Here is a 13,861-nt window from a genome sequence, read left to right as displayed (position 1 = left end):
CACATGCAGAGAAGCAAGGGCCAGGTAAAGGACATTAGCTGGCGGCCTTCTCTGCTATCTGTTACAGACCACTCTTAACCCCGGGGTTGCTGCTTCTCTTTTTGCTTTAGCTGCACAGGCTCATGGACTGGAGGCTCAACGGGTAAAACCGGAAACCGCCCGTTGCCGCCAGAAGACGGATAATAGTTTGAGGGACCCATCTGTGGACATCTCCCTGACCCTTGCTGGTGCTACAACCCCCACATGATCATCTGAGGAACATAAAGGACACGATAAATTTAATAACTGGACTGTTATTATTCTGCTTTTCACCATTTAACCATCTATCTCCCTGCGAGGAGTTTATCTACCCTGTTGATTAAATTGTTAAATTTGTTAACCCTTACTCTGCCTCCTTTGCATCACTGCATCCCGCAACCTGCTTACATGTGAATACAGGATGGCGGAGCATTCAAAAGGGATGTTTAATAGTAAAGTGTACATAAATGGAAAAGTGGAGGCATGGAAGCACCCTGTGCCTGTAGTCTGCATATCTGACAGTCTAATGTGCCACGCCAGTCTGCCAGTTACTCAAAACTGGTCTAGTAATGTGAACCAATTGCGTCATAGGAAAGTCCATGGGTGAGTCAAAAGAAAGTCGCCCTCTGGATGTAAAATTTATATTAATTTATATTAATCAACTTTCAGAAAAGAAAAATACATCTTTTTTCAAGATGAGTTCCTTACTTTTTAATACACTTTGTCCTGTCAATAAGCTTTTATACTCACTTATTAACAATATTTTAGGCAGAGCTGCGGGCCACGCTTTATCAGACGTGAATCTTTGTCCTCTTATGGCTTCTACTAGATGGAGGCCTGATGCTATTGCATCGGGAGGGCGGTAATGTCACGATGGGGGCAGGCTTTGCAGCTTTGAGAATCTCTCCCCCCATGTGCTCACCCACCTATCCACTCTCTCTTTCCCCATGTGCTGACTTCTCCTGTCTGTGCTCTGTTCTTTGACCTGTCTACCCCATGTGCTATCCCCCTTGTCTGCTGTCTCTCTCTTTCCGTGCTGTGTTCTCCCCTCATGTGCTGTCCCGTTTGAGCTGTCTCCCCACTGTGCTCTGTCTCTCACCCCTGTGTCTGACCATGTACAGAACATACCACAGCTCCTGGGCAGGGGAGGAAGCAAAAGACAACACTGACATAACAGCAGGAGATTGCAGAGGATACATTTTGTGAGGTAAAATATTGATTAAAAACAGTCAGTGAAATATTTTAACTAACAAAATGAATCCTCTGTGATCCCCTGCTGTAATGTCAGTATTGTCTTTTGCTTCCTCCCCTGCCCAGGAGATGTGGTATGCTCCGAACACGGTCAGACAGACAATTTTTTAAATTAACTTAATTTAAATTAACTAAATTTAATTTGTATAGAGTGTGTGGTGCGACGGTGTTCCACTGGTGGTACCGTGCAATAGGTTGGTACCAGCAGCAGTTTCCGTATTGAGACACCCATCACTTGGGTGTCCCAATACGGCGGTTGGTGAACTTCCTCCACTTGGAATTCTGGGATATGGTGACGTCTTGACAGAACAGGAAATTAAAACATTACAAGGCAATTATATAAATAGATGAGGGCAACAGAGAGGTGATAGTCCAAATCGAGCACTAACTCCGCCCACAAAGCACATCTTGACTTTGGCATTGGTGTCAGGACGTAATCTTTCATTGTATGTAACTCAAAGTTCAGTAATGAATACTGTGTGCACATGCTCACACACCAAGAAGAAATTGGAAAGCCTTTGGCCATCAAAACACAGGTGCTGATCCAAACACTGCCCCGGGGGCTGGAAAAAAGGTTGGAGGTTCCCCACCCTTGCTTTAAAGCTTTTTCACTTTAAAATTAAGTTTTTGAAGTGTCGACAATATGGGCAAAGGTATGCAGATGTGCATTGTCACGCAGCAACATAACCACCTTGGATAATATTCCTCTGTACTTAGTCCAAATTTCACCATACTGTGTGCAACGTCAAGACACCTCCTCAGAAAGCAAAAAACAAATCATGGCACGCTGCTCCTCCTTTATACAAATCTCAAGTGGGGCTGCCATTGTTTCTCTCATGCCGGTCACAAACAACTAGGAGCAGACTTAGACAGAAGAGGGCCCCTGTGCAAGAACAGTATATGGTCCCATTGCAGTCCAATAGCTCATCACAATGCACAATTGTACCTGCTTTAGAATCATAGAATATTATAGTTGTAAGGGACCGCAAGGGTCATCGTGTCCAACCCCCTGATCAATGCAGGGTTCACTAAACCATCGCAGACAGAAATCTGTCCAGCCTCTGTCTGAAGACCTCCATTGAAGGAGAACTCGCCACCTCTCATGCTTCGGAGGTGGATGTAGCCCCATTATCTCTCAGGCCCTCTGTGTGGCTGCATAGGATGCATCAATGGTATGTCTGCCCCTGGAATTGACATAATATGTTGAAACCTGCACCACAGTGGCTGGGGAGACAGTGATCTCAGACAGAAAGCACTTATAAGACAAAGGTTTAACAATAATTGGAGTGCAGGACATTTTTGACTCATCTTCATGTGTTTATATGTATGTCAAAAATAAGAATATAAATACATTGTTAAGTGCCTAATTAAATACCTATTGCTTCAAAAAATATGAAATTGATTATGTGATGGATGGGAAAAGCATTTGTACAGGTGTTCTCTACATGGATTTGTACACTATACTCAACAGCAGGAGCGGCATGAAGCACCTGTGCTGCAACTGCATAAAAAAACTAACAGGTTGGCACATGTGTGTTTGACTTGGCAAGAAGATCAAATTTAAATGTTAAGCCTGAGTCAACTACTAGTGAAACTCCCAGCACCTCCATTATTTGCATGGGATATTGCAAAATAATCAGTACAGCCTATCTGGTAAAGCTCGTAATTAAAACAATTTGGGGAGGTGAGGTTTCGTCTTTAAATAGGAGCCCTCCAGTCTTCTCCCAGTTGCTGAGGAGGAGGAGGAGGTTGGGTCATTGGGTGCCTAAGCTACAAAGGACAGTCACATTACCTGAGAAGAAGAAGAAGGATATAATACATCCACTGTTAAGGGCTACGTACAAGTATGGGACTTTTACCTAATTTTCTCAAGTGCTGTAACAAGAAAGCCAGCAAGGACCTGGTGGTAAGTGACTTATATCGGAAACTAATGGGAATACCGAGTCAAGTGTCTGGGCACTCAGCCACGAAATGTTTTTTTTACTCGTCTTTAGTGAGTAGTTTTGCAACAAGTGAACCTTTTGTTGTGTCTTCCACATCTTTTCTATATCTTGCTAACGAATCTTTTATTTATTTTTTTTCTTAAAAAAGAGAAATTTTCATCAGATGTAGAAAAACTGAAGGTGCAATTATTTAAGTTCTTTCGGGGTGCTATTATTTGGGACATCGTCATAACTTTTTAATAGAATTAGGTCATGAGATGTGTTAAAATGAAAAACTCAACTCCGCTGCCTCTCTGAGTAATGTGATTAATGGCCAACTTTAGATGACCCCAATCAAAATGAAGAGTGGCGTTTTGACAGTTTGCAAAGGCAAAGTGCAAGGCATTTTACCCCCCTGTTTACTCGCTTTACTGTTTAATGATTAGTAAATGGGATTCTGCATTTTTTAGTAAAATTGTTTAAGGTGAGGTAGCCGTGCACAGTAGCCAGCCGGAGATTACAGCACTGAACTAATAAGTGACTTATCAACATCCTACCGTTCTACGGATCACACTTCACTGCTTTACAGATCTGTATAGCTTATCTAAAAAGTGAAAAATGTAAAAAATACTATTGGAATTCTACTTAGAGGGTAATTTTATTTTTTGGAGGGCAATCTGCTATCACAAAGATTTTTTTTTTATTTTTATTTTTTAGCTTTTTCACAGTTTTTTTTATGAGTGCAACTTTTTGAGTGGGAAAGAAAAAAAAAAATCAGCAAAAGCTGGTTTTCATCTTTAATGTAATTACATTTTCCATCTAGACTCTCCTGACTGTCTACTATTGACTTTTGATCCAGATGTGATAGACTTTGAAACAGACTTAGATTTTTTGCAACTTTATTTTTCCAATATAAAAAAATGACGCTGTGTATGGAAGGTCGCCCCTTTGTGCTAAATTACAAGGTGACAGTTAATGATGATCTAAAATGATCATTAATTATACACTGTAGCTTAACATAAAGGGGCGACGTTCCATACAAAGCGTCAATATAAAAAAAAAATTGGAAAAATAAAGTTCCAAATAATCGAAGTAGAAGGCAAAAACAAAATATCTCCCAATGATCCAAAAATGTTCTCCAGCACCAAAGGAAAGTAGCTAAAACTGAGCCATTAATCCTATAGGTTAGGGAAAAAAATGGCAGAATGTGCACATATTAAAAAAAAGCACATAATGCTTACGCGTTTCAGGTAGAAAAACTCATAATAATAGTGGAGTGGTGAGCTGAATTGGCACTTTTTCTATTTTTTGTAAAAACAAAATATATCTCGAAGATATTGTATTCTAGGTTACTATGGACATGGGGCAATATAGAAGAGTAGGCACATGCTGTGCCGCCATATGGTGCCTCTGCTTGTTATTGAGGTATCCTCCCTTAAATAGAATATTTCTAAAATACTGCATCAGATGAAACATGATGCTTTTTACTCTTGTCATATGTCTGCAAGAGAAAATAACTTTATTTGCTTTATTGAATGGAACAATAGACATACATGGTACAGTATAGACCCACAGACTTCTACAGTATAGACATCATATCCATAAATTGCCTATGCAATAATCCCTTTTTAAAAGAAAACTCTTTTTTTTTTTCCCCAAATAAAAGTGAAGGCCGTATTTAAACTTGACCCTACACTCGCATTTTATATAAATATGTAATATGTGCCATTGGGAAAACAAAGAAAAATTAAATATTTGTAAATAATATAAAAAAAATTCATAAAATAAAAATGATAGAATTCTACATATTTCTTTGCTGCTGTGTAAATGCCTGGCCCTAGGCAGGTGCCTGTTTGCCTTATTATAAGATAGGTAGGCTTTGCAGTGTATATTATAAGGTTGTAGTACTTTTGGTGCTCAACATTTATTAAAGGGAATCTGCTTTGAGTTTTTCGCCACTCTTTCTGACAGCAGCATGATGTAGGGGCAGAGACCCTGATTCCAGTGATGAATCACTTGCTGTCATTTTGATAAAATCACTATTTTAGATGATGCAGTTCTCTGAATGCTGAGTTCTGTATAACTCCACCCTCGCCACTGATTGGCTGGTTTTGGACCATTTATAGAGTTCACAGAAAGCTGCCAATCAGTGATGAGGGCGGAGTTATAAAGTATTCATGAATGTGGAGGACTACCTAACAGCAGGTTTACTAGTCCTCTACTGATAAAATTGCTGTTTTTTCAGCAGGAGATTATCAAAACTACAGCAAGCAGCCCAATAAGTGACACACCGCTGGAACCAGGGTCTCTGTATCTACATTATGCTGCTGTCAGATTAAGTGGCAAAAACCTGGTGACAGATTCTCTTTAATCCTGAGTCACCAAATTAAGACACTGGAGCCCACCTTGACCTAGATGTGTTGTGGGGTGAATTAACATCCATTATAAATCACATCAAATGTTATGTCACCTAAAGTGACGTTGAGTATTTCAATTGTCTGAGATTACAGTTTAAATATTAAGAGAGCAAACAATCAAAATAAAAAGATAAAAAGCCATGATAAAAACATTAATAAAGCTTTCGCCATGATAACAATGTAAATAAGGTGTCTGCCATGATGGGAAAATAAATAATGTGTCAGATCCATGAAAAAAAAATCTTATAATCTTGAAAAATGAATATTTACTGAAGGTCTAATGTGTCATTTATGAAAAAGTGAATAAAAATCCGATAAATGCCTAAAAAAGATGAAAAAACTTATAGGAGAGCCAAGGACCTTTTATGAGACGATCTTTTGCACAGACTGATGTGAATTCTTATAATTAGGATTCAGGAGTGGAAAATACAGATGAGAACACGGAACGTGGAAACTGGTCCAGTAAATCGGAGTACCTCCTGTCTATGGTGGGCTATGCCGTTGGCTTAGGAAATGTGTGGCGATTCCCTTATCTCACCTTTCAACATGGAGGAGGTAATTGACCAACATGCACTTGTTTATTTTAAGTGGGGGCATGACACTTCTTAAAATACATGTACAATGACTTTAAAGTAATTACGTACAGTGGGGAAAAAAAGTATTTAGTCAGTCAGCAATAGTGCAAGTTCCACCACTTAAAAAGATGAGAGGCGTCTGTAATTTACATCATAGGTAGACCTCAACTATGGGAGACAAACTGAGAAAAAAAAATCCAGAAAATCACATTGTCTGTTTTTTTTTCATTTTATTTGCATATTATGGTGGAAAATAAGTATTTGGTCAGAAACAAAATTTCATCTCAGTACTTTGTGATATATCCTTTGTTGGCAATGACAGAGGTCAAATGTTTTCTGTAAGTCTTCACAAGGTTGCCACACACTGTTGTTGGTATGTTGGCCCATTCCTCCATGCAGATCTCCTCTAGAGGAGTGATGTTTTTGGCTTTTTGCTTGGCAACACGGACTTTCAACTCCCTCCAAAGGTTTTCTATAGGGTTGAGATCTGGAGACTGGCTAGGCCACTCCAGGACCTTGAAATGCTTCTTACGAAGCCACTCCTTCGTTGCCCTGGCGGTGTGCTTTGGATCATTGTCATGTTGAAAGACCCAGCCACGTTTCATCTTCAATGCCCTTGCTGATGGAAGGAGGTTTGCACTCAAAATCTCACGATACATGGCCCCATTCATTCTTTCATGTACCCGGATCAGTCGTCCTGGCCCCTTTGCAGAGAAACAGCCCCAAAGCATGATGTTTCCACCACCATGCTTTACAGTAGGTATGGTGTTTGATGGATGCAACTCAGTATTCTTTTTCCTCCAAACACGACAAGTTGTGTTTCTACCAAACAGTTCCAGTTTGGTTTCATCAGACCATAGGACATTCTCCCAAAACTCCTCTGGATCATCCAAATGCTCTCTAGCAAACTTCAGACGGGCCCGGACATGTACAGGCTTAAGCAGTGGGACACGTCTGGCACTGCAGGATCTGAGTCCATGGTGGCGTAGTGTGTTACTTATGGTAGGCCTTGTTACATTGGTCCCAGCTCTCTGCAGTTCATTCACTAGGTCCCCCCGCGTGGTTCTGGGATTTTTGCTCACCGTTCTTGTGATCATTCTGACCCCACGGGGTGGGATTTTGTGTGGAGCACCAGATCGAGGGAGATTATCAGTGGTCTTGTATGTCTTCCATTTTCTAATTATTGCTCCCACAGTTGATTTCTTCACTCCAAGCTGGTTGGCTATTGCAGATTCAGTCTTCCCAGCCTGGTGCAGGGCTACAATTTTGTTTCTGGTGTCCTTTGACAGCTCTTTGGTCTTCACCATAGTGGAGTTTGGAGTCAGACTGTTTGAGGGTGTGCACAGGTGTCTTTTTATACTGATAACAAGTTTAAACAGGTGCCATTAATACAGGTAATGAGTGGAGGAAAGAGGAGACTCTTAAAGAAGAAGTTACAGGTCTGTGAGAGCCAGAAATCTTGATTGCTTGTTTCTGACCAAATACTTATTTTCCACCATAATATGCAAATAAAATGAAAAAAAAACAGACAATGTGATTTTCTGGATTTTTTTTTCTCAGTTTGTCTCCCATAGTTGAGGACTACCTATGATGTAAATTACAGACGCCTCTCATCTTTTTAAATGGTGGAACTTGCACTATTGCTGACTGACTAAATACTTTTTTTCCCCACTGTATGTATGGAAACTCAGAATCAATTTAAAGGAATTTTCCATTTTTTATTATCCAGTCTTGGGCCACGTTCACACGTTCGGTATTTGGTCGGTATTCTTCATCAGTATTTGTAAGCCAAGACCAGGAGTGGGTGATAAATCCAGAAGTGGTGACGTGTTTCAATTATACTTTTCCTCGGATTGTTCCAATCCTGGTTTTGGTTTACAAATACTGGGGTAAAATACTGAAAGTGTGAACATGGCCTTAGACTGGTTTAACCCTTGTTTGAACAATGCAGAAGGAGCATTCATTCCTAACTCAAAATCTATGGGGAATGGATCAGTGTAATAAGGTTTAGATCTTAAGACCGACCCCCGTACATTCGAGACATCAGTGAAGCATCTTCACTATCTAAAATCAGATCTGTGGAACCAGAGCAGCCACCGTGTCAGTCTAATTCCTATTTGATAGGGACATGTATGGATGTTTTTCTGGTGACTGATAATATTTTTATTTGTTTTATTCCTTTCTGAATATGTATATGATTCAGTGTACATGTATTACAGTACATATGTACCAATTACCATTTTCTGCACTTTTCAGTGCCGCTCCTTTCCTCTTTTGGTTTATGTCACCTCTCTTCATCTTTGCCAGCAGCTGTTTTCGCAGTGTTAGTCTATAAGCCTCAGAACGAGTCTCCATAGAATTAAAAGGAATCTTTCACTGAGTTATTGTAGGGGCAAAGACCCTGATTCCTATGATGTTCCTCTTACTGGGCTGCTTCCTGTACTTTTGATAAAGTCATTGTTTTATCTGCTGCAGATCTACCAGCTCTGTATAACCCCACTCATGCCCCTGATTGGCAGCTTTCTAAGTAAACTGTGCAGAGGCAGAAAGCTGCAAATCAGCAGTGGGGGGCGGCGTTATCCAATTCTCATAAATGTGGACAACTATATGACAGCTTGCTTACTAGTCCTCTAATGATAATCTCCTGCTGATAAAACAGTTATTTGACCAAGCAACCCAGTAAGTGACACATCGCTGGAATCAGGGTCTCTGTCTGTATATTATGTTTCTTTCAGATAAGGTGGCAAAAACCTGGTGATACTTTTCCAATAATTTATTAAAGTGACTTCCGATCCACATAAAACCCCTGTGTGATTCATTTAGTCTGATGAGCAGCGGAGCAGCTCTGGAAACAGGGAAGACTACGATGTTCCTATTACACTTACATTACAATACATATCGAGAAAGGACCAGAAGAATAAAGTTTGCCGGATATGCTTCTTTAAGTTACAGTATGTTAAGAAATGCTGAGACCTGATCCAATCATTGTTTTTTTTTGCCTGAGATTTCAGGCTTCTTGGAACAGTTTTGCATTCATATTCCATTTATGAAGTGTTATTTTAGTCCTAATACTAGGAAGAAACAATTTGCAGGAGTACAATGTGTTATCCCCATTTACACATCCAAAATCAATAAAGATATTTGCTTTCTCATAGTGGATTAATATGAAAGGAAATGAATACTATGACATAATCAATGAGTGCATCAGAACATTATCCCTATGTCTTTTTAGGTGCGTTTCTTATCCCATACGCCATCATGCTGGCTCTTGCTGGGTTACCCTTATTCTTTTTGGAATGTTCCCTCGGGCAGTTTTCCAGTTCGGGACCAGTGGCCATGTGGAAGGTGCTACCCATATTTGAAGGTTAGTAGATCGTCAATAGTCTAAATGTCCCTATGATTCACCAGTCTCTAATGTTCTGTTGTGGGATGAAATCTGTACACCCCAAAATCGGCCGTCCAAAAATGCATATTAGTTAAGCAGGTTCCTCGGGGGATGTTCAACTCAAAAAAGATAGTCACCTTGAATAGTAAATGGGGATCCCTGAAATTTCCAGTGGATAAGTGGTGGTCTTCTCAATGTGTTGGTCTTTTTGAAAGGTTTCACTTCCTTATGAGGGCAGTCGGGCTAATTGTCCTATTTGCTTGCTGTGGGTAAAAGCTTCCTGAAACCCCGACCTGCTCGCTACGAGAAATATTGTTTCCTAAGTATAGTACTTAAGTACTTGGCCTGCAAAGTCTTTTATACATATAAAATAACAAACACAGCAGGTACTTTCCCTCCCAAGGTTTAGTGCTGCGTCTCTGCCACTGCTGCGGTCATTGGGTGCTGGATACAATGGTAACATCACAACTACAGTGCACATCACCTCTGCAGCTAATCACTGAGCTCCGCAGCTTGTGCCATCTACATCAGCGGAGCTACTGAGCTCAGTGATTGGCTGCAGCAGTGATATGCGATGTAGTCATGTTATGACCGCTGCAGGCAGTACACCGTGACAGACGCAGTGGGGAACCAGTGCTAACTGCTGTGTAATCAGGCTTGGACTGTCCCACAGGAGAATCCTCCGGTGGGCCACTACCCTCTTATATGAGCAGTACGTTCACAATATACTTGAATCACTATGTATAAGCAAAGGCGACATCTTATTCATTTACCAATCTGCCCCGCTCATTGTTATATGAATTTGTGATTGAGGATGATGTCACATTTGCATGTAGCTGAAAAGTGGGACCCTGGAGTTGGTTACTGGTGGGCCCTTGGCACCCGTATCTGACATTTTCTGTGTTTGTTATCTTATATGTATAGAAGAATTTGGAACCAGGTTTGTTAAAATGGAAAGCCCCTTTAAGAGGTTCTTGTTCTATGGATACATTTACTGCTTGCTCCACTTTTGGAGGAGAGTCAAAAAGGGCTGAAGAGAACAGAGGAGGCACAGACTATACAGTTGTGGCATGGCTAATCGGTAGGGGTCTCAGCACCCAAAACATCATCAATCCAAATTTGTGATATTGTATTTTATTTATTCTTCGCTATTATTCTAGTATTAGGTCTCATTAATTGATTAAAATCATGGTTTCATGTCTTTACACATCTCTTATGTTTTTCTCTATTCCATAGGAGTGGGAATTACCATGGTCCTAATTTCAACATTGGTCACAATATACTATAATGTTATCATCGCATACAGTTTATATTATTTATTCGCTTCATTTACAAGTGTGTTACCATGGTCTGAATGCTTTGAATGGTCGGACAGCAGATGCAGCAAAATACCCAAAGGTAAAAATTATACCGTAATTATAACTTGTGTGGCTGCGCAGATCTCCCCATAATGCCCTGTAGCTATGACATCCAGCAGATTATCATACCTTGTACAGTGGTGGTCAGTACCTGGGACATCACAGATCAGAGATTCCCAGTGGAGTAAATGAATAAGTCTCTCTCTCTCCTGTAGAGTGTAAGCTCTTATCATCAGAAGGGTCCCCTTTCTCTCTCCTGTAGAGTGTAAACTTTTATGATAAGCAGGATTCTCTCTCTCCTGCAGAGTATAACCTCTTATGGTAAGCGGGGTCCTCTCTGTTAGGAATCTGAGTTCTGCCATACCTATGCAGAAACCCAGGTCCTCACATTTATCTCCAGAGGCTAAGTCCTTTGTGCCAGCGTCTAAGCATGCTCACAGGACGAGCTCCTATTGGAGTTCGGGAGTCAGGTGCTCAGGTCCTGGTCCTGCTCTGAATCCTATTGGCTCCTATTGGAGTTCTGGAGATTTCCGGCAGGTCCCGTACGCTATAAAAAGCGTGCATGGCTGTTCCGCCATGCGCTAGTATAGTCATACTTGCTGCTGTATGTTTGTTGATGGATGCATGGACTGGTGAATGACTCATTTGAAACCCCCATTCCTTGGTTATTACGAATGTGTGAGAGTTTGAGTCGGAGCCAGTACTAGCGCCAGTGCGCCATTGCTCCAGCGCTCAGCAGCTAGCGTCAGCTTGCACCTGCTTGACAGCAGCGTTTCTACAGCGGCTTAGTTAACGCCGCGCTGCAGTAGCAGCTCTAGGTGCGTTCACACTTGCAACGCCCTATTTCCCAGACGCACACGGTAGGTCTAGACGGAGTTGGTGCCGTCATCTAGGGCCGCTCCTGTGACCAGATACCGCGTCTGTGTCGCTGAGCTCCTGTGACATTCAAACAGACTCAGCATTGTTGCACATGTGTTTATGCTTGCAGCTCTGTGTGTGTAACAGAGCTTGTGTATGCTTGCAGCTCTGTGTGTGTAACAGAGCTTGTGTATGCTTGCAGCTCTGTGTGTGTAACAGAGCTTGTGTATACTTGCAGCTCTGTGTGTGTAACAGAGCTTGTGTATACTTGCAGCTCTGTGTGTGTAACAGAGCTTGTGAATGCTTGCAGCTCTGTGTGTGTAACAGAGCTTGTGAATGCTTGCAGCTCTGCGTGTGTAACAGGCTCTGTGTATGCTTGCAGCTCTGTGTGTGTAACAGAGCTTGCGTACGCTTGCAGCTCTGTGAGTGAAACAGAGCTCGCTGCAGCCTTATCTGTTCATGTGCTCTGTGAGTGCAACAGAGCTTGTCCAGTGCTCTCGGGTGAAGCCTTAACCCTGTGCACTCTACCGCCAGATACCTCTGCCACCACCTAGCAACGGTCTTACCATCTACCGCACGGTGGACCCCGAGTGGTGAACGCACTTTATTTATAATTTTATTTAGTGCGTTCCACCGCTCCTAACACTCTCTCTCTCTCCTGTATAATGTAATCTCTTATAGTCAGCGGTCTCCTTTCTCTCCTGTATAATGTAAGCGCTTATGGTCAACAGGGTCCTCTCTCTCCTGTAGAGTGTAAGCTCTTATGGTCAGCAGAGTCCTCTCTCTCCTGTAGAGTGTAAGCTCTTATGGTCAGCAGAGTCCTCTCTCTCCTGTAGAGTGTAAGCACTTATGATCAGCGGGGACCTCCCTCTCTCCTGTAGAGTATAAGCTCTTATGGGCAGCGGGGTCCTTTCTCACCTGTAGAGTGTAAGCACCTATGGTCAGCGGGGTCCTTTCTCACCTGTAGAGTGTAAGCACCTATGGTCAGCGGGGTCCTCTCTCTCCTGTAGAGTATAAGCTCCTATTATCAGCGGGGTCCTCTATGTCTTCTGTAGAGTGTAAGCTTTTATGATCAGTGGGGTCCTCTCTCTCCTGTAGAGTGTAAGCTTTTATGGTCAGCAGGGACCTCTCTCTCTCCTGTTGAGTATAAGCTCTTATGGTCAGCGGGGGTCCTCTCTCTCCTGTAGTGTGTAAGCCCTTATGGTCAGCAGAGTCCACTCGCACCTGTAGAGTACAATCTTTTATGGTCAGCAAGGTCCTCTCTCTCCTGCAGAGTGTAAGTTCTTATGGTCAGAGGGGAGCTCTCTCTCCTGTGGAGTGTAAGCTCTTATGGTCAGTGGAGTCCTTTCTAACACCTTTAGAATATAAGCTCTTATGGTCAGCAAGGTCCTATCTTCTCTCCTGTAGAATGTAAGCTCTTATGGTCAGCGGAGTCCTCTCTCTCTCTCCTGTAGAATGTAAGCTCTTATGGTCAGCAGGGTCCTCTCTCTCTCTCTCCTCTCTTCCACATGTGTTTTCTGAGAAATTGCAAGCTTTCAAGTGAGATTTCCGCAAATTTATTTGCTGCAAATCGAATTTTGTTGGAAAGTTTGCCAAAGTCGTCAAAATTCAAAAGAGCGCCTCATCTCTAATTGGTGCAAAGCAACCATATACTGCAGAATGCAATGATCCTAAACCGCACTGTAGTTAATGGGAACCTATCACCTACAAAGTTGCTATTTACCTAAGTTATATTTATAATCTGGAGGTAAATAACCTTTAAATCAAGTCTGGCAGAGTTCCTGGAAGTTCATTTACAGGGAGGAAATTACGGTAAGTTATATTCTCCCTGCAGACGCTTGTTTCCAGTCATTGGGCAGTAACAGACACACCTTGATAGACATATGCTGCAATGCAGGCTGTCAATCAAAGTGCCAGGGAGTGATTGTTGCCTCGGTCCTGGTGAATGAGTAATGGCTGTTACAGCAAAGTGACAGGAAATGAGCAGCTGCAGGTACAATATATCTTCATTTTCTCTCTGCAGCTGCTCTTCCAGTAAACCTGCCAGTCATGATTAAAACACTATTTACCTCCAGAT

The 13,861-nt window shown here is 41.8% G+C and overlaps 1 protein-coding gene across 1 annotated transcript in view; it reads left to right on the top strand.

Moving 5' to 3' along the window:
* Positions 1 to 2,982: 2,982 nt before the first annotated feature.
* LOC141048088 (sodium- and chloride-dependent neutral and basic amino acid transporter B(0+)-like) overlaps positions 2,983 to 13,861 on the top strand; it is a 49,875-nt gene continuing 38,996 nt past the window's right edge. Inside the window, exons 1-4 of the mRNA XM_073543470.1 lie at positions 2,983 to 3,175; positions 6,019 to 6,163; positions 9,416 to 9,547; positions 10,805 to 10,966. Coding sequence (XP_073399571.1) covers positions 3,116 to 3,175; positions 6,019 to 6,163; positions 9,416 to 9,547; positions 10,805 to 10,966 — 499 coding nt within the window. The 5' untranslated portion in view covers positions 2,983 to 3,115. The remainder of the gene's footprint in view (positions 3,176 to 6,018; positions 6,164 to 9,415; positions 9,548 to 10,804; positions 10,967 to 13,861) is intronic.

This window comes from Dendrobates tinctorius, unplaced genomic scaffold, assembly GCF_039654945.1.
Source record: "Dendrobates tinctorius isolate UK_male_01 unplaced genomic scaffold, ASM3965494v1 ptg000133l, whole genome shotgun sequence".
Lineage (NCBI taxonomy): Eukaryota > Metazoa > Chordata > Amphibia > Anura > Dendrobatidae > Dendrobates > Dendrobates tinctorius.
The sequence above is the reverse complement of the archived record's forward strand: the minus strand, read 5'-3'. Positions and strand labels throughout refer to the sequence as shown.